At 26.5% G+C, this 21,622-nt stretch overlaps 1 protein-coding gene across 1 annotated transcript; it reads left to right on the top strand.

Annotated features, from left to right (window-relative positions):
- Window positions 1–13,667: 13,667 nt before the first annotated feature.
- LOC114373387 (MLO-like protein 6) lies at window positions 13,668–19,980 on the top strand. The gene is made up of 13 exons (XM_028330854.1): window positions 13,668–13,913; window positions 15,573–15,689; window positions 15,783–15,843; window positions 16,465–16,553; window positions 17,014–17,088; window positions 17,942–18,036; window positions 18,203–18,252; window positions 18,355–18,395; window positions 18,477–18,650; window positions 18,796–18,831; window positions 19,098–19,165; window positions 19,290–19,350; window positions 19,526–19,980. Exons 1-13 carry the CDS (start codon window positions 13,668–13,670, stop codon window positions 19,859–19,861), a joined length of 1,449 nt encoding a protein of 482 aa, XP_028186655.1. The 3' UTR covers window positions 19,862–19,980.
- The last annotated feature ends 1,642 nt before the right edge of the window (window positions 19,981–21,622 follow it).

Genomic DNA, 21,622 nt, shown 5'->3' with positions numbered 1-21,622 from the left:
CTTATAATTAGATGACAATACATTTTTTATACTATCATTATTTTAACTTATTTCAAGAAAATAAACGAGGACTCAAATTAAACTTATGACTTATCCAAAATGAATTTTTGTTTTATTCGGCTTGATTATCTATTTAAGATTTGCCTTAGTTATGCTTAGTGATGTTGCTTAAATACTTATTATACGAGTTTAATTTTAACCTATTACTAAATAATATTTTTTTTATATCATCAGTCAATTAACAAATTATTTAGAAGCTTAGTTTCTAAATATTATTATTATTATTATTATTAAAAATTAAATTAATTGTTAATATAAAATAATGACAAATTATTATTTTTATATGAAAAAATAATAATTAAATGACTAATTAATTTCTTTAATGATGATATATAATAAGTTTATTGACTTTTAAAATAATTTATAATTATTTTTTATCATCAATACATAAATATTAAACTTTTTTTAATTCATACAAATAATGTTTATTGTACTTTGTTTGTTTCAATATTGAATATATATAAATTTTGTTGAAGGCAGATAATTCAGATTTGGACATTTGGTCTAGTGGCACGGGTCTTGCTTTTGGGGCGAGAGGTCCAAAATTCAATTCTCAGGATGCCCCCAGTGTGTTATTTTGATTTCGTGGTCCCTAAGTTTTTGCAACCTCATGTATTTCGTCCATCCCACCATGCTCAATAACATTAATTATCTTATGAGCTCACTGATTATAATACTATGTATGCATCATCGGTTGGGTAAATTTTAGTAAGTATTTTTGGAGTAGAAACTTTGTTTTTAAATTCGCTCTAAAAAGTTATGTGTTTTCAAATTTCAATCATGGTTATTCATGACAATTAAAAACGCCTCTATATCACATTATTACAATATAATTTTTTATTATAAATTTAAAATATGATATATATGTTAAAAATATTTATTTATTTTATAAATTTTAATTATAATATAATTTATATATTAAAAATATTTATTTAGTATTATTTTTAGTTATATAAAATAAAATTTTATATGTGCATTGCGTGTGCTAAAATATTAATTTATCTTTGTTTTTTAAAATTCTTCCTATATAAATAAAAGAAATATATTTAATTATATATATACTTAGGTTGATTAAAATACTTTGTAGGTTCATGAACTATTTTTAATTGTGTGAATTTGCACTAAGATCACCTTAGGGTGGTGTATAGAGAGAATTGTGAAATAATACTTGGTTGGATAAACATGCAGAAATGAAGATATTGGTTAAAAAATCGGTTGGGAATATTGAACTACTCAAAACATATAAGGTGTTTAACTCAATTGAATAAATAAAATGGTATGAATTATTATAAATTTTTTAATACGTGTAGATAAAAAAAACACTTGCAGGGTAAAACTAGTAAGTCACCTTTGACATTGTGGCATATATTTAGGTCATTAATTGCAGAGCGAAGAAAAACAGTAATATATCAATGTTTAATCTAGTCAGGTGTCATTTTACAAATTAAGGAACAAAATCTACTATACATGTCTTCACTGACTCTTTACGTAAAATTAGTATCTCTAACCGGAGTAGGTTAAAGTAATTTTTCACGAAGGTACGGTCCCTTATCTAGTTTTGTGGTCAGAGTTTGGCAAACTAATTAAGCATTCATGCATAGTCTTCAACAATGAACCGTTTCTTAATTACCAGAAAAAGGGACCAAAGTTGTAAGGAAAACCAAAAATATCAATTAATTCCAACAGCAAATATTGTGAGCGAGAGTGTGGGCTGGCTTTGAGGTTGAGTTTTATTAATGATCTTTAAAGAGCAATTTTGTAAGGAAGAAAATATATAAAAAGTAAAATACGATATTTTAAGGTGAACTATATATTTTTATTCAAAAAAATATATAGTTAAAAAATAGGAAATTAAAAGAATTATTCATTATTGATTTGATAGGGAAAATGTTAATCTAATTACTTTGACTGTTTCTTTAGTTTAAATTGTATGTAATTTTCATCTTATATATTTTTTAATTAATTAAATCTCTTGATTTTTAAAAGAAAAGCTTAATTACATTTTTTTCACTCATCTTTCATGTTTTTTTGTGAATTATGACATATAGGATAATATGAAATGTCACCTTAAATGGACTTCTGTATTCAATTAGCATGAGATCCATCTTGAGTAATGCCTACTTTTTTTGGTTTTTTTATATCGGATTGTGTTTTACAACCAATGAAAAAAGTACTTTTTTTTTACATCGGTTGAAATATAATTGATGTAGAAAAAATAAGATAAAAATAATCACTTAAGATCTATCTCCTATCACGGGACAAAAAATAAGCACAAAACTTCATAATCCACTCCGCTTTGTCACATAATTTTTCCTATTACTTGTTTCTTAAAAAAGTCTATAAATTTAGTGAAATTTTGATAAAATTTAAAATAATTCATAAATTGGATATATATTAGGATTTAAAGAAGAATTTTTTTATTATTTTGAATTAATTTTAATTAGTTAGTATTAGAAAAAAAGAAAATTTAAAACAATTAATCTTAATCAGTTAATCAGGACAATGAAAACAAAATATAAATTTAAGAATTTTAAGTATAGGAAATTGATGACAAAGATAAGTTTTATTGATTTAAAGTAAAAATAGATTAAAATGAGTAAAAAATTTGTAACTTTTTTTAAAGGAAAAACAAGTTTGTAGATAAAAAACACAATTATAAATAAAAGAGCAATTAAAATTAAAATATTTATATAATACATATATTGATGTTAAATATAAAATTAATAATCTTTAAATAATATATAAGAGAATGAAAACATAATACGTAACATAAGTATAAATTTGAAATTCTGCCAATCAAAATATAACAAATAAAATATTTTCTGTATGAAAATTAACCTTAATTTCTAAATGATAGTTAAAATAATAATAATTGAACTATGATTAAGGAAATATCTAATCTAAGTAAACCAACATTTATAACATGTAGACGTTAGTTAATCAAGGTGAAGAATTTTCAATTTCTTTTTATGTACAGAAGTTAAACAACAAATTACTCTGAGATGATAATTAGCTTTTATTTCATGGTAATGCCAAACTATTATTTTTTATAATTATCATTTGTTATAATACTTGATTGTGATAAAATTTTAAAGGAGACCATATTGTAATTTAGTCTAAATATTTTAAATTCTAATTAAATAATTAATACACATGCATTACGCAATGTAACCATATAAAATTTTCTATTTTTTATATCTTGTAAAAATTTTCTATATTTTAAAATACTGACAAAAAAACCTTGACATTGTGAGATATATAGGATACTAGTTAACTGACAATGACCATAAACTCCTTCGTATAACTACTTTGTATGATAGTTTTGACAATTGGATGCACTAGGTCAAAAATTGATGAATTGAGCAAGAAAAATTGGTTAAAATTGGCAAACCAATAAGTTTTTTTTTGGTAAAATTGGCAAAAAAGAGAGGCTAATTACGGGGAAAAATCACTTCACAATGGGTCAGTAAAAAAATACTTAATATGATAGTATTTATTTATTTTTCTTAAAAACTAAAAAACCAATCTAAGATATTTGTTATTTCTTTTTTATTGTATAATTTGAATGTGTTAATATTATTATTATTATTATTGGTTTTTATTATTCGAACCTAAATATAAGTATTATAATATATTTGATTTATACTTTTGTGTCAATTTTGAATGTTTAGAGCATATAAATGGTATTTTGGTTTTGGTTTTTCATATAAAAAATATTATGAGATCATGATTCTTTATTATTATTATTATTATTATTATTATTATTATTATTATTATAATTAAACTATTGATTATTGAAGTTATGTTTGATATTTTAATTACTAGTCTGAACTCAATTTGTGTTCTTAATTTTCATATAGTGGGTTTCTTGCTGTCATTTAAGATTTTCGAACTCTCATTAATTTTTATTTTTATTGTAAAAATAATTTAATTTGTAACGTTTCTTTTTGCTGGATATCATCCATCTCTCTGTCACACAACAACCTAGATTTTAACTTCTTTTTTCTTATGGTTAAACACTAGTTATAGTTACCTATAAGTAATTTTTAACAAAATCCATAAAAGGTCATTGTATTATCAACTTGCTTAATTTGAATAATTAACCTAAGCAACTTGCTTTTTTTTTTTTCTTTGAATTGCAACGCGGTGCTAGAAGACCCACTACTACTTTTCACTTCTCAGATTCTTTCATTGACTTTTAAGCATTCAAGTCTATATTACTATTATTTAATTACAGATTTAGACTCCAATTTATTTATAAGGTGAAAGGCTCAAATCTTAGAATTTGCTACTCAAAATGGACTTCACCTAACTTCCACTCCCACCGAAAGGTTAATTTCAAAGTTTTTCCAATTCCTAGTTAAAATTAAAAGAAAAATCACATTATATTAGTGATATTGTTTTATGTTTGTCCCTTTGTTATAATCAATTTTTTGTATATTTTTCAAGAAATTTTAAACTTAGGTAAAATAATTTATATTTAAAATTATAAGAAGTACATAATTAATTTTAAAATTTATGAGTTAAGATTATTCAAAATTATAAAATTATGCATAATTTATTTAAATCACAACAGTATTATTATTACATTAAGCGCTCCCAGGCTCCCAGCCCAACTTGTGCATGCTCGAAAATTTTCGGGCTGCATTTACACGAGCATTCTAAAAAGTAAAAAGCCCACTGAAAATTTGGGTCCGCTGCAAAAATATACGGCGAGGGAAGAACAACTGCAATATTCTGATCGAGAATTAATTTTGGACTCAAAATGTATAAGAAAAACTCAAAAAGGGAAAAGATGGGTGAGGAATAAATCTAAATCAATATTGAATTTATTAGAAATACTAGTTTCGTGGACGACTTTATAGTCAATTTGGCTTTTTAAAAAAAATGTGCAGAGTGTGAAAATATGGCTGATTTCATTACTTCTCTTGCCACCAAAATATAATTGACGATAGCATCCCTTATTTTCTTCTTCTTCTTTGGATATTACTATCTGCTGAACAAGCTTCTACCTTAATTTTCCTAAAAATCCAGACACAAAAGGAAAGTATGACGATGACCCTTTCATATTGAAAGACAATGAAAGGTGTTACAAATTAATTCTTTTGAAAATAATTTTGTGCAATAATTAGATGGTTGTTGGAACATCAACTTCCAAGTGCTAAAATATATCTTATCATCAATAGGACTCCTATGTCTAATGGCAATTGGCAAAAAAATAATCATAGTCCACTATTCCGTCAACACGACCATTGATGGATTGTTTGTTTTCTGTAAACCAAGCTCACCAAGAACACACAGGTTTGCCAAAAAGATAAAATCAACCAAATAAAGCAATTTGAGTCTTTAACTTCTTTTGTTCTTAATCTGTGTATTCTGGCATAAGAAGCAGCAAAGTAGTGATATAACTTATTTTTGACACATCGTTTACTTGTACATAATTAGCAAAAACTCGAGAATTGTAGAATATTGTTAAATCCATGCAAAAAATTTAAAAGTATGGATTATTAAATAAATAAAATATAAGAAATTAAAATTATTTATAAAATATGTATAGTTACTTAGATAAATTTTTTAAAATATTAATTGATTTTTTCAAAATTATAAAAATATATAATATTCATAATTAATTTAAAATAATTTGAATTAATTATCTGAGAGAGTGCATTCTAATCTCTCTCTCTCTCTCTCTCTCTCTATATATATATATATATGATGTGTCAATTGTTTGTGCATTCTGGACCCACTTTCTTTGACATTTTCTCTCTTGCTTTTCTCACCGCACGGGCTTCCATGCTAGTTTAATATAATACTATATATGAGACAGTGCATAATATTATGTATTTTTCTTTATGGTGGACGTTCCTAGATACGAACATTCTCATCTTATCAAGTGAAACCTTCTCTGGCGATGCAGCACAAAAATCCTCAAGATGGCATCTTCAGTCTTCATGTGTTATTGGAGGTCCATTTTTGCTCAGCTTTATTTGTCTCCATCTTCCACTTCTAGCTTCTTTTTCAATTAAAGTGAGCCAACACCTTTCCATATGGAACGAAAGATGGATGATTTTAAATCATATATTTTTCAATACATTGATTTTTGTTGCCTCTAAAAGTGTTTGATATTGAGGCTAATTGTTTATTATCGGCTGACTATTAATTTAGTCAGCCACAGTCAACTAATGCGATTCCATTTAAATAACTAAATTCTAACTTGCTCTAGTGCTAAATATGATTGCCAACTATAATAATTGTTTCTGATGGCTAATGCAACAGAATTGAATCAAACCTATTTAAAAGAATGTTTGGATGTGAAAGTCAATTATAAGTAATTTTTTCAAGGCTAGAGACATATGGAGTCATGATTTTCTAAAAAACAACATATGTGGTTAATGGAAAATAACATCTAATTGTTTGCATGTGGTGTGCAATAATTTTAGAAAACATGGGGCCATAACATAGAGCAGTCAACAAGAAAGAAAGTTAAAATTACAAATAGGAGAAACTCACATACAGAAGAAGTTTCCAACCAAACCAATCAAAATTATTTTTTTCAGCTATTTATCTTTTTATTTGCAACTTTCTTTACTGGAATTCCTTTGAGCCTTTATCCACTTACTTTTTAAAGAAAGAATTTAGCACATGAAATACTTTGTAGTTGGTGCAACCAACCTTTGCAATAACTCAAATGTAAGATTAAGATATTTTGTCTCACTTAATATGTAGAGGTGAGTTTTATTAATGATCTTTAAAGAGCAATTTTGTAAGGAAGAAAATATATAAAAAGTAAAATACGATATTTTAAGGTGAACTATATATTTTTATTCAAAAAAATATATAGTTAAAAAATAGGAAATTAAAAGAATTATTCATTATTGATTTGATAGGGAAAATGTTAATCTAATTACTTTGACTGTTTCTTTAGTTTAAATTGTATGTAATTTTCATCTTATATATTTTTTAAATTAATTAAATCTCTTGATTTTTAAAAGAAAAGCTTAATTACATTTTTTTTCACTCATCTTTCATGTTTTTTTGTGAATTATGACATATAGGATAATATGAAATGTCACCTTAAATGGACTTCTGTATTCAATTAGCATGAGATGCCATCTTGAGTAATGCCTACTTTTTTTTGGTTTTTTTATATCGGTATTGTGTTTTACAACCAATGAAAAAAGTACTTTTTTTTTACATCGGTTGAAATATAATTGATGTAGAAAAAATAAGATAAAAATAATCACTTAAGATCTATCTCCTATCACGGGACAAAAAATAAGCACAAAACTTCATTAATCCACTCCGCTTTGTCACATAATTTTTCCTATTACTTGTTTCTTAAAAAAGTCTATAAATTTAGTGAAATTTTGATAAAATTTAAAATAATTCATAAATTGGATATATATTAGGATTTAAAGAAGAATTTTTTTATTATTTTGAATTAATTTTAATTAGTTAGTATTAGAAAAAAAGAAATTTAAAAACAATTAATCTTAATCAGTTAATCAGGACAATGAAAACAAAATATAAATTTAAGAATTTTAAGTATAAGGAAATTGATGACAAAGATAAGTTTTATTGATTTAAAGTAAAAATAGATTAAAATGAGTAAAAAATTTGTAACTTTTTTTAAAGGAAAAACAAGTTTGTAGATAAAAACACAATTATAAATAAAAGAGCAATTAAAATTAAAATATTTATATAATACATATATTGATGTTAAATATAAAATTAATAATCTTTAAATAATATATAAGAGAATGAAAACATAATACGTAACATAAGTATAAATTTGAAATTCTGCCAATCAAAATATAACAATATAAATATTTTTCTGTATGAAAATTAACCTTAATTTCTAAATGATAGTTAAAATAATAATAATTGAACTATGATTAAGGAAATATCTAATCTAAGTAAACCAACATTTATAACATGTAGACGTTAGTTAATCAAGGTGAAGAATTTTCAATTTCTTTTTATGTACAGAAGTTAAACAACAAATTACTCTGAGATGATAATTAGCTTTTATTTCATGGTAATGCCAAACTATTATTTTTTATAATTATCATTTGTTATAATACTTGATTGTGATAAAATTTTAAAGGAGACCATATTGTAATTTAGTCTAAATATTTTAAATTCTAATTAAATAATTAATACACATGCATTACGCAATGTAACCATATAAATTTTCTATTTTTTATATCTTGTAAAAATTTTCTATATTTTAAAATACTGACAAAAAAACCTTGACATTGTGAGATATATAGGATACTAGTTAACTGACAATGACCATAAACTCCTTCGTATAACTACTTTGTATGATAGTTTTGACAATTGGATGCACTAGGTCAAAAATTGATGAATTGAGCAAGAAAAATTGGTTAAAATTGGCAAACCAATAAGTTTTTTTTTGGTAAAATTGGCAAAAAAGAGAGGCTAATTACGGGGAAAAATCACTTCACAATGGGTCAGTAAAAAAATACTTAATATGATAGTATTTATTTATTTTTCTTAAAAACTAAAAAACCAATCTAAGATATTTGTTATTTCTTTTTTATTGTATAATTTGAATGTGTTAATATTATTATTATTATTATTGGTTTTTATTATTCGAACCTAAATATAAGTATTATAATATATTTGATTTATACTTTTGTGTCAATTTTGAATGTTTAGAGCATATAAATGGTATTTTGGTTTTGGTTTTTCATATAAAAAATATTATGAGATCATGATTCTTTATTATTATTATTATTATTATTATTATTATTATTATTATTATAATTAAACTATTGATTATTGAAGTTATGTTTGATATTTTAATTACTAGTCTGAACTCAATTTGTGTTCTTAATTTTCATATAGTGGGTTTCTTGCTGTCATTTAAGATTTTCGAACTCTCATTAATTTTTATTTTTATTGTAAAAATAATTTAATTTGTAACGTTTCTTTTTTGCTGGATATCATTCCATCTCTCTGTTCACACAACAACCTAGATTTTAACTTCTTTTTTTCTTTATGGTTAAACAACTTTAGTTATAGTTACCTATGTAAGTAATTTTTATACAAATTCCATAAAAGGTCATTGTATTATCAACTTGCTTAATTTGAATAATTAACCTAAGCAACTTGCTTTTTTTTTTTTTCTTTGAATTGCAACGCGGTGCTAGAAGACCCACTACTACTTTTCACTTCTCAGATTCTTTCATTGACTTTTAAGCATTCAAGTCTATATTACTATTATTTAATTACAGATTTAGGATTATTTTTTATTCTTTTTTCATTTTAAAAAATTAAAATAATACTAATTACTATTATATATTTTTAATTATATTCATATATATTTAGTTCTTAATTTCCAAATGTTTTTCATATAATTTTTTAATAATTATTAAGATTAAATATGAATATTTTTTACATATATATTTTATATGTTTTAGATAATTCAAAGCGTCAAATAAAAAAATCATATAATAAAAAAAAATGTATATAAAGAAATAAGAAACATTTTTTTAATATAAATTAATTATACGTATCTTTTTAATTTGTATATTATTACCTTAAATGACACACACGTTTTTCTAAACATGTCATTTTATTCATTTCAAATGTTTGCCCATATTTTTTTTATTATCAAAAACGGTATTTTTTAAAAATGTTTATGAAAAATGTTTTAGCATTAAGTTACATGTTCAATATTTTGAAAACATCAATCTACCAATCAAATATAAAAAAAAAAAACTGTAACATTCTATCAAATGTGCATCATTTATTCTTTTATGAAGAAATTTTAGGTAAAGATGATGTTTTATTTTAAAATAGGAAAATTTTGAAAATTTTTAAGGATATCAAACTTTAATTTCTATTTTTTCTATATTTTTCATATGTAAAAAAATTTAGAATGATAAAAAGTTATCGTTGTTATAATTTTTTAAATAATTATTATAAAAATTAATAAACTTATTATATACATCAACTTATAATTAGATGACAATACATTTTTTATACTATCATTATTTTAACTTATTTCAAGAAAATAAACGAGGACTCAAATTAAACTTATGACTTATCCAAAATGAATTTTTGTTTTATTCGGCTTGATTATCTATTTAAGATTTGCCTTAGTTATGCTTAGTGATGTTGCTTAAATACTTATTATACGAGTTTAATTTTAACCTATTACTAAATAATATTTTTTTTATATCATCAGTCAATTAACAAATTATTTAGAAGCTTAGTTTCTAAATATTATTATTATTATTATTATTAAAAATTAAATTAATTGTTAATATAAAATAATGACAAATTATTATTTTTATATGAAAAAATAATAATTAAATGACTAATTAATTTCTTTAATGATGATATATAATAAGTTTATTGACTTTTAAAATAATTTATAATTATTTTTTATCATCAATACATAAATATTAAACTTTTTTTAATTCATACAAATAATGTTTATTGTACTTTGTTTGTTTCAATATTGAATATATATAAATTTTGTTGAAGGCAGATAATTCAGATTTGGACATTTGGTCTAGTGGCACGGGTCTTGCTTTTGGGGCGAGAGGTCCAAAATTCAATTCTCAGGATGCCCCCAGTGTGTTATTTTGATTTCGTGGTCCCTAAGTTTTTGCAACCTCATGTATTTCGTCCATCCCACCATGCTCAATAACATTAATTATCTTATGAGCTCACTGATTATAATACTATGTATGCATCATCGGTTGGGTAAATTTTAGTAAGTATTTTTGGAGTAGAAACTTTGTTTTTAAATTCGCTCTAAAAAGTTATGTGTTTTCAAATTTCAATCATGGTTATTCATGACAATTAAAAACGCCTCTATATCACATTATTACAATATAATTTTTTATTATAAATTTAAAATATGATATATATGTTAAAAATATTTATTTATTTTATAAATTTTAATTATAATATAATTTATATATTAAAAATATTTATTTAGTATTATTTTTAGTTATATAAAATAAAATTTTATATGTGCATTGCGTGTGCTAAAATATTAATTTATCTTTGTTTTTTAAAATTCTTCCTATATAAATAAAAGAAATATATTTAATTATATATATACTTAGGTTGATTAAAATACTTTGTAGGTTCATGAACTATTTTTAATTGTGTGAATTTGCACTAAGATCACCTTAGGGTGGTGTATAGAGAGAATTGTGAAATAATACTTGGTTGGATAAACATGCAGAAATGAAGATATTGGTTAAAAAATCGGTTGGGAATATTGAACTACTCAAAACATATAAGGTGTTTAACTCAATTGAATAAATAAAATGGTATGAATTATTATAAATTTTTTAATACGTGTAGATAAAAAAAACACTTGCAGGGTAAAACTAGTAAGTCACCTTTGACATTGTGGCATATATTTAGGTCATTAATTGCAGAGCGAAGAAAAACAGTAATATATCAATGTTTAATCTAGTCAGGTGTCATTTTACAAATTAAGGAACAAAATCTACTATACATGTCTTCACTGACTCTTTACGTAAAATTAGTATCTCTAACCGGAGTAGGTTAAAGTAATTTTTCACGAAGGTACGGTCCCTTATCTAGTTTTGTGGTCAGAGTTTGGCAAACTAATTAAGCATTCATGCATAGTCTTCAACAATGAACCGTTTCTTAATTACCAGAAAAAGGGACCAAAGTTGTAAGGAAAACCAAAAATATCAATTAATTCCAACAGCAAATATTGTGAGCGAGAGTGTGGGCTGGCTTTGGTGGGGGTTGGGACGTGCGGTGGTCATTGGCACGGATGGCAAGGTTTCCTGTCTTTTGCTCTTCTCTGGAGAAACGTGTTTGGAAATTTGTTAAGCTAGAATGAAAGGATCATGTTTGATATGTGAAAGTTATGACTATTATCTTCTAAAATGATGTTTTCTTACCTTGGATAAATATTCCTTGAGATATAGGGCTTTGAATTTCTGATTAAGGTCTGGTTTGCTATATCAATGAAAAGTTGACGAAGCCTGATTGCAATGGTCCTGTCAGTGGTCCAGCTAGCTACCCTTGAAAATAAGCTCCTTATTAGTTTCTTCGTCTCCAAGGCTGAACAAAACACGCTTCTTGGCCATCCGGCATATCCCTTTTTTTTGGGTGATACATAATACGGCATATACCTCTCATTTGAAGAGTCTGCATATCCAATTCTCCACGTCATTCTAGTAATTTAATAGATAGGCAACTTGTACTTAGACTTGTATTAACTTTTTCGAATTTAATATGCCAAATTAATAACCAAGTTAGTGATAAGCATAGTCTAGTCATCGATCAAATTTTAAAAATAAGATAAAAATGTAAAGAAAATAAATAAAAGGAAATAGAAAACAATAAATATATATATATCAATATCAACTAATTCAAAAACGATTATATATATATATATATATATATATATATATATATATCATACTAAAGAAAGAAATAGAAAAAAATAAATATAAAATAAATTAATATTATTAAAAGCAATAACGAGAAAAAAATATTAAGACATCATAAAGATTTTATTAACAATAACATTACTTTAATATTAATTTATAAGTAAAAAAATTAAATATCATACTTATTTATATTTACTCGTATTTCATTCCTTATAAAAAAAAGTATACTCGTATCTCAAGTCAAATCTCTTGGTGATACAACAATAAAAGTCAACCAAATATTTTTCTTAGATTTTTTATTTTGATTCTCTCTCTATTTTGTTACACCACATCATCACTTACATTGATAACTTATCTCTCATATAGTCATATTTTAGTACACTTGAGTTGTATTGCATCATAACCAATCTTTACTCCAAAACAAAATATCTTTTCCGTTCATATATATATATGCGTCAAGTCAATAGCTTTGTATTTATGTCCCCCCTTTTTTTTAAACAGAGTATATATGTCACGTTTAGTGAAGAACAAACCGGGTTATTTGATTCTTCCTTTTTAACATTGTTATAAGTACAATAAACAATGAAATTAATTAATGACCTTCTTTGTTCGAATCTCACTGGAAGTACGTAACCCCACTATTAGAACATATAGATATCACCCGTTGAATACGGGGATCTAGCTAGTTGAGTTTCTACTTGGTCCCTCCTCACCCATCTGTTACATATTTATACACCTAGACTCAAAGGAACAGCAATAATAATAATAAAGCTTATCATATTGTTAGCAACTAAAATGGGAGGAAGAAATTTAGACGAAACGCCTACTTGGGCTGTGGCCGTTGTTTGTTTTGTTTTGCTCTCCATATCTATCACCATTGAGCACATCTTCCATGTCATAGGAAAGGTATATATGCATGCATATATCAGTTAATTACATGTCTAAGTATTAAATTTTACTATCAATATTAATATATACTTGCACCACCGTGTGTATATATATTCATGCGAGAAGTGGTTTAAGCAGAAGCACAAAAGAGCTCTGTACGAGTCACTAGAAAAGATCAAATCAGGTTAGTTTGAGTATATGAATGAATTAATTAACTTGTTTGAATAACAAACTAAAGCTTAGTGAAAAATAATTAAGTTGATAGTTGGATTACATGCATGCGTGAATGCAGAGCTTATGTTGTTGGGGTTCATATCATTGCTCCTAACGGTAGGAGAAGGTGTAATATCGAGGATATGCATATCAGAAAAGGTTGCGGGAAAATTTCACCCCTGCAGTATCAAAAGAGTCAAGCCTCCATTAGATGATCATCATCATGACGATACCAATGGCCGGAGATTACTAGCTGCGTTTCTCGATTCCGATAACCAAAACAACCGCCGCATTTTAGCACTGGGCGCAAGGGACAAGTGTGCAGCCCAAGTATGTATGTAGTGGGTCAACATCTTCTTCATGTATGTGTTACATGTTGTAAGACATGATAATAACACATTTTTTAATATATTCATTATTCATTAAAAGTTATTAAAAATTATCATTTTTTTTTCAAATAATTTTTAACTAATGATAAACTGTATTAAAAAGAATATGTTAAAAAGTATATTATTAAATATTTCTTGTATTATCAAATTAATAACATTCTATAACATACATTTATATATATATATATATATATATATATATATATATATATTTAACACATTTTGTTATACTTTAGATTTATTCAAAATTATAAAATTAAAAGAGTACGTACGTAGTCCATTAAATAAGAAAAAAGTCACAAATTTTGTTTCAATATATTTCTGACAATAATAACAAAATATATTTAAAAGAATATGTTAAAAAAATATATTAATTGAGAAACTTTCCACAAATTTATATGCTGTTTCGCTTCCAATTCTTTTTGCACTCTAGCTAGAAGAACCAATATCTATTTGAGTTTACTATATTTTTTTTGCCTTGTGTGATGTGTTGCTATATTACAAAAGTTGTGGTAATGATAATTGACAAGAGAAAAATACTTCTCCCTAACTTAATTATACTATGAATTCGCTGACTTCTCCATGCACGATTTAGTTTGTTAGGTAGAAAATAATTCACTCGCGGAAAAATTTCAACTAGACAAAAGAATGGGCATTGTTCTTTGCCGTAAATATAGGGTTGGAAATATCCAGCATTAATTATTACTAATGCTTTGAGTTTTATACTTTAATTTATTTTTGGTTTGAAGAGAATCCCTGATCATGTGAACCTCGTCAAAGCTTATTAAAGGGTCTCATAAAAAAAAAGAAAAAAATGTATGCTGGAAATCTGTGAAGATTTTTGAACTTTATCTTAATCAAGAAACAGCTAGAGGCAGGTAGAAAAGAGGAAAAATATTGTATTTGAGAGAGACTAAGTTTCATTTCGTTCCATTTAAAGGTAGTCATTTTTTTTAAACTTTGTTTTAAATTATAATTCTTTAATCCAGTTAGGGGTAAACGAGGGATAGGTTTAGACAAATTTATCTTTGTTCTTGATATGGTCATTTATTTGAATCCAATTCGATCAACACTCAAAATATAAATAATAAGGGACTGACTTTTTAATGTAATATGTCAATCATAACAATATATATTTATAGTTTAATTGTATAATAAAATAAGTATAAAAATAAATTAATTTATATATTTCAGAATATATTTAAAATAAATAATATAATTATAAATATAATATCATATTATCACAAAATCATCTATTAAATATTATTTTTTTATTAATATACAATTATTAGAAAGATATAGATTTAAAAGAATATAAAATACGTAATAAATCAAATTGAAACAATTCAAAACATAATTCAAATTGGTTCTCAAAATATATTGGGTCTAATTTCAAAATTTTACACTATCATAATCAACTTTGGATCGGACTGAATTAGTAAGATGAACCAACCGGGTTATACTCACGCCTAAATATAACTACATATATTTTCTGTTTTTGGATATAAATTACATATATTTTCTTATTCGGTGTTAATTAAAAATTTTAATTTATTAAGTGGGTCCTAGCTAATGTAGTTTTTATTGTATAAATGCGTAGGGTAAAGTTCCATTTGTCTCATCCGAGGCCATTCATCAACTCCATATATTTATCTTCGTGCTGGCTGTGTTTCATGTCCTTTACTGCATACTCACTCTGGCTCTAGGTAGAGCCAAGGTACGTAAGAAAATATGTATATTCTTTAACAACTCGAATACCTCTTTGGATACATCTGAGTTGCTTATTTTCTTGAATTATTTGCTACAATAGATGAGAAGGTGGAAACGGTGGGAAGTGGAAACCAAGACAGCAGAGTACCAATTTTCACACGGTTAGTCGTCTGCACATGATAATATATAAATGTACTCGTTCTCTTTCAAAAATATTCATGTCTTACACTTTCTTTTTTCGTTCCAAATCATTTATTGTTTTATAACTTTAAGACCTAGCTAGGTTAATAATTTTCTTTTGTTAATTATATCCTCACTTAATAGTTGTATATGTCTCCTATCAAGGTAATAAAAAGAGTTTTTTTTTTTTTTCCATTCAGAAAAAAAACTGTCCTTTTACCTAACAACTCATTCTTTTATTACTCTTTTCCTTCTAAAATTATCTTCTTAAGATATTTTATATAGATCGAGAAAAATCATAAATAAATAAAAAAGAATAATAACTAATAATTTTATAAAATTAGTGTTATTATCATTAATTCATTTATAAATTTTATTGTCTATCATTAATATTATAAGGATACAAGTAAAAAAAATTTTTATTGAAAATTAAAATAATAATTATTTTGGAACATATTTTATTTTCTTTGACGACAATTATAAGAAAGACATTTTATTTAAGGAATAACAATATTTTTACATTAATTTAATATTTCTTAATTTATATAATTTGGTATACTCACACTTATAGGTGCAATATTATGTGTTATTATTTATCACAGATCCTGAACGATTTCGATTTGCGAGAGAAACGTCATTTGGAAGAAGACATTTGAGTTTTTGGACCCAAAATACCGTCCTCGTTTGGATTGTAAGTCATGCCTATTCATATATTTTTTTCTTAATTTTTCGAGTACGTGTATCTATAAAAAAACAAATAAATGAAGCTTCGCCAATAGCTAGTGCATATTAGTTTACGTTTACATCTGGAGGTGGAAACTCAGTATATAGCTCAAATGCTGAAAATCATATCATTCATGTTCTACCAATATGAAAATGCATGCCAACTAAACTTATAAAAGGACAAAAAAATAAATAAATGAAATGCAAATCAGTTCCTAGAAGATGGGAAAGAAATAAGTCAAATAACGCTATAGACATTAGACAGGCAAGTTGGAAAATAAGAGTTTGTGCCACTTGTTAAATTTTTTTTTTCATTTGTTTAAAAATAAGAGTTTGTGCCACTTGTTAAATTTTGTTTATTAATTGAATAGCCTCTTGTCACACCTATTCAACTTTTTTTTTCTTTCTTTTCCTTATTGCTGTAACAGGTTTGTTTCTTCAGACAGTTTGTACGGTCAGTTCCTAAAGTAGATTACTTGACCTTGAGACATGGATTTATGATGGTAATCGCATTACATCCTTATTAATTTCACCTACCATTTCTCTACTTATTCATTGATACCTAGTTGGTATGTCACTTTATATTTTTAGAATAAAACAATGACTTTTTTTTTAAAACTATATTGTGAATAGAGATTATTTGAAATTTAACTTTATGAAATTTTGTGTATATTATTTTCACCTATAAAATCAACATGCCCAAATAAATTTAGTTTTGATAAACAAATTATGTTCACACTCCTAGACCTTTAGGTAGTGTTTGATTACTTTCACCTTCAATGTATTTAAGATGAAATTTTTTAAAAAATAATATAGGTCTTATACTTCTACATTTTACTTTAATTTAAATCTTTCATCTTTTTTAACTTTTACATGTTTTTCATTTTTTTAAATCAAACATACCCTAAGTCCAATTATGTTTGATATTTTTTTCCCCTTACGCAACCTTCTTTCAATTTATATAACAATAAATATCTCGTGTATCCTTAATACATATCTACCCCAGTTTACAAGCTACTCTCCCTATCTATTAAATGAGGGGTATGTATATGGTCAGAAAAAGAAAGGATGTCAAGTGCAATATTTATGATATGTAAGTATAATTTTCCCCGTTATATATTATACATGCACGCATTAATCGTTTAAGGCGTGCCTGTCATTTGAATAAATAATTTACTTAAATGTTTATTATTTAGTAAGTTTATTGCAACAGAGTTTATATTATTATAAACTTAACATGGATTTACTTATTTTAATTCTTTTATGAAATTTATTGAAATAAATTTTAAAAAATATGAAAAAGTTATAAAGTATTTGAAATGTACTCTTGTTGAAATATAAATTTAATTGTTTTAGACGCATTTGGGGCCTCAAAGTCACCAGAAATTCAACTTTCGGAAATATATCAAAAGATCTTTGGAAGAGGACTTCAAAGTGGTCGTTGAAATCAGGTTTTGTGATTAATTCTCGTCATTGTTTTTTTTTCTTCTTTTTGTTTATTTTTGAAATTTCAATCTACCATAATTAAATATCAACCATTTTTTAAAATAACATGTCATAATTTGATTTACGTACAAATATATAGTATAATTAACTGCTCTCTTTCTAATTTTTTAGTCCTCCAATCTGGTTCATCACAGTACTTTTCCTCCTGTTTAACACTCACGGTAAGCGAATACATCTTATAATAACTCACTAAGCTACAGCATTTTATTGATTATTAAGTGTATACATACTTACATTTTCGTACATGGTTTGTATATGGACAGGCTGGTACTCTTATCTGTGGTTGCCATTTGCTCCTTTGATTGTAAGCACATGCAATGCCTCTAGTAAAATAAATTGATGATATATATTTTGTCTTTCTAATTATAATGTCGCCAAAATGTAGATCGTTCTATTAGTTGGAACAAAGCTGCAAGTGATCATAACAAAGATGGGTCAAAGAATTCAACAACGAGGAGAGGTTGTAAAGGGAGTGCCACTGGTGCAACCTGGGGATGATCTCTTCTGGTTTAACAAACCTCGACTTATTCTTTACCTCATTAATTTCGTGCTCTTTCAGGTACGTGTTTTATACCACTTTTTCAAAGCAACGACATCAATCATTTATTTGTCAAAATGAAAATTCTTAATTTTCTCACATCGCTGTTAGTGACTAATTCAAGTCTTACATATCTCTTTTCTGGCGTGCTCATTGGAACGTACAGAATGCTTTTCAGCTTGCTTTCTTTTCATGGGCTGCGGTAAGTCCTGCAAAATAAATTTCAGTTATGCGACTACTCTGGTAATTATATCGAAAACGATATTTTCCACTGTAAAATACTTAAATACTATTGCTATATTAATTTCTACGTGATCAAGGACTTGTGGGTGCAATTGTTATCTGAACAAATGCTATTACTACATTTCTGTTCGCATAATTTACCCCTGATGAATGGTACTATCTTGTCTTTTATTGCGTTTAATTACTTGTTTGAATGATAAAAAAAAATTCTTTTATGTATTTCAGCTCCAATTTATGATGAAATCCTGTTTCCATTCCCAAAAACAGGATGTGGTGATCAGAATCTCAATGGGGTACGTGTGTCCCGTTTTCTAGATCGATACATCTTTAACTCGTACTAAAAATCTTTGCCAATATTAATCAGTCTCAAGTTAATTAACCGTATACATCAACAATTTAACATGAATGTTTTGCCAGGATCTTCGTTCAATTCCTTTGCAGCTACGTGACCCTTCCTCTTTATGCTCTAGTGACACAGGTAGTTTGATTAATATATATCAATTCGTTCAACAAATAACTTATTATTTATTTAATTTTTCCTTTTGAATCTAACTAATAATAACTATTATAAAAATAAATTCCTTGTTTAATTTAAAGATTATCAAACAAGATTTAAGAAAGAATAAAATTTGCTTGGCTGTGGGTGAGAGCAGATGGGTTCAACAATGAAGCCAACCATTTTTAACGAAAGAGTAGCCAGGGCTCTAAGAAAGTGGCACCACACAGCGAAGAGGAACGTAAAACATAACCGTGGATTGCGATTGCAGACTCCCAACCACACTAAGTCCAACGCTAATTTCCTGCGCCGCTACCATAGTGAAATGGCCACTTATCCCTCTTCTCCAATAAGGTTCGATTTGGATGCCCATCTTCCTTGTGAGGTCAATGCTACTAGTTCTTCTATTCACCACCGTCAAATGGAAATGGGTCACCAGGCCCATGAGATTGATATTGAACGTGGCAAGGATTTTTCTTTTGATAAAAAATGACTACATATTTTATTAAATGTCTAAATCACAAAGGTGATGGTAATTTTAGTAGCATCTCACCTTGTGCAGATATTTCAAGGCATTGGATAATTTCGAAGGAAGCTAAAGCGGGGGTTAATATATTGTTTTGTTTTATGCTTCTTGTGATGTTATATAATATCCTTTCTGAAAAATAAATGAATTAGTTCTACTCTTTTCATTTTGAAAATGAGACGCGTCTTGTATTTAAATGTGTATAGTTTTCCTTTTCTTTAATATTAAAAAGTAATACAATTGATATATTTAATAAAAATATTATGAATAAAAGTAGTTTGTATGTTTTTTGAATATTTTATAATATTTAACTGGGCAAATAAACAATAGAATTGCAGTATTACACCAAATTAACCATGGTTTAAACCTCATAAAAGTTGAGCCATGGAATCTGCACCCATGGAACCTCATATTTTATAATATTTATTATGTTTTATTTTCTACACCCAACACCTTGAGAATAAGGTAATTTTTCCAGGGACAGATAGTGTTAGCAGTAGTAGAAGCAGGAGTGAAGATTCACCACCTGTAACTCACGAGGTACGACCATGAAGAAGCACCATGCGACCCAGGCACTTGGACGATTACGTATAAGATCCGAACACGTGATTGCATGCATGACCATGAGTTCGTTAATTAGTTAGCATAAGCTGTTACGAAACCGTTGGAGTCATTAGAGTTGTTGACTCTCTGTAACCACCATGAATGGATTGTATAAAAATTTGACCATATTGGAATAAAAGCAGAGAAATATTCCAAGAAAAGCATAGTTTAGTAGGAGGGACTTGACCTGGAACAAAGACATTTCATCTTCTTCCTCTCGCTCATAACAGAATCTATATAGGAACAGGCACAAAGGTCAGTTAACTAAGCCTATGGAAAGCGAAACCTCACTGCGTACGTACTTAACTATATGCTCGATTGGATTTATTATCGATCGCAACAAGTAAAATAGTACGCCTAGCTCCATGAGAATACGTTGATCAGTTCTATGCCCTTTTTATTTGTACAAGTAGTTATCATCGTAATTGCACTTGGTTTCAGCGACAACTTCCTTTCTAAATTATTTCCTAAAAGATTCCGAAAGAAAAAAAATTTAACAAAAGAGAAAGAAAAATGGATCAAGGCAGCTAAGGTTAGATATATACTTTGATTATTTTCTAATTCAACATATGGTTAAAACACCGATTACAACCTTAGCCACTTTTTGACATTGTGGCATTTTCGTCATTGCGTAGCACCGTATCTTTCATCAATTTTAATTTAGACCATAGTGTCGTGAAAGTTCCTACGTAGTTATGGTAAGCGAGTTCATCTTATAATATATAATTCACCAAGCTAAATCATTTTACAGATTATTAATTAAATGTATAAATACTTAGATTTCTGTACATTATTTGTATATGGAGAGGCTGGTACTCTTATTGTTGGCTACCATTTGCTCCTTTGATTGTAAGCACATGAAATGCCTTAATTGGCTTAATTAATTATCATAATCAATGAATTAATCTAGTTTCTCCTAATTAAAATGCAGATTGTTCTATTAGTTGGAGCCAAGCTGCAAGTGATGATAACAAAGATGGGCAAAGAATTGAACAACGAGGAGAGGTTGTAAAGGTAGTGCCACTAGTGCAACCAGGGGATGATCTCTTTTGGTTTAACAAACCTCGACTTACTCTCTACCTCATTAATTTCGTGCTCTTTCAGGTATGTTTTTATACCACTTTT

The sequence above is a fragment of the Glycine soja genome, chromosome 11 (genome assembly GCF_004193775.1).
Source record: "Glycine soja cultivar W05 chromosome 11, ASM419377v2, whole genome shotgun sequence".
NCBI lineage: Eukaryota > Viridiplantae > Streptophyta > Magnoliopsida > Fabales > Fabaceae > Glycine > Glycine soja.
The sequence above is the reverse complement of the archived record's forward strand: the minus strand, read 5'-3'. Positions and strand labels throughout refer to the sequence as shown.

What these genes read in the sequence shown, in the direction of transcription:
- LOC114373387 (XM_028330854.1), top strand. Translation starts at nt 13,668, where the DNA reads ATGTTGTTGGGGTTCATATCATTGCTCCTAACGGTAGGAGAAGGTGTA. An exon ending in GGGACAAGTGTGCAGCCCAA is followed by an intron (nt 13,914 to 15,572) that starts GTATGTATGTAG and finishes ATAAATGCGTAG; the next exon opens with GGTAAAGTTCCATTTGTCTC. An exon ending in CTTTCTTTTCATGGGCTGCG is followed by an intron (nt 18,832 to 19,097) that starts GTAAGTCCTGCA and finishes TATGTATTTCAG; the next exon opens with CTCCAATTTATGATGAAATC.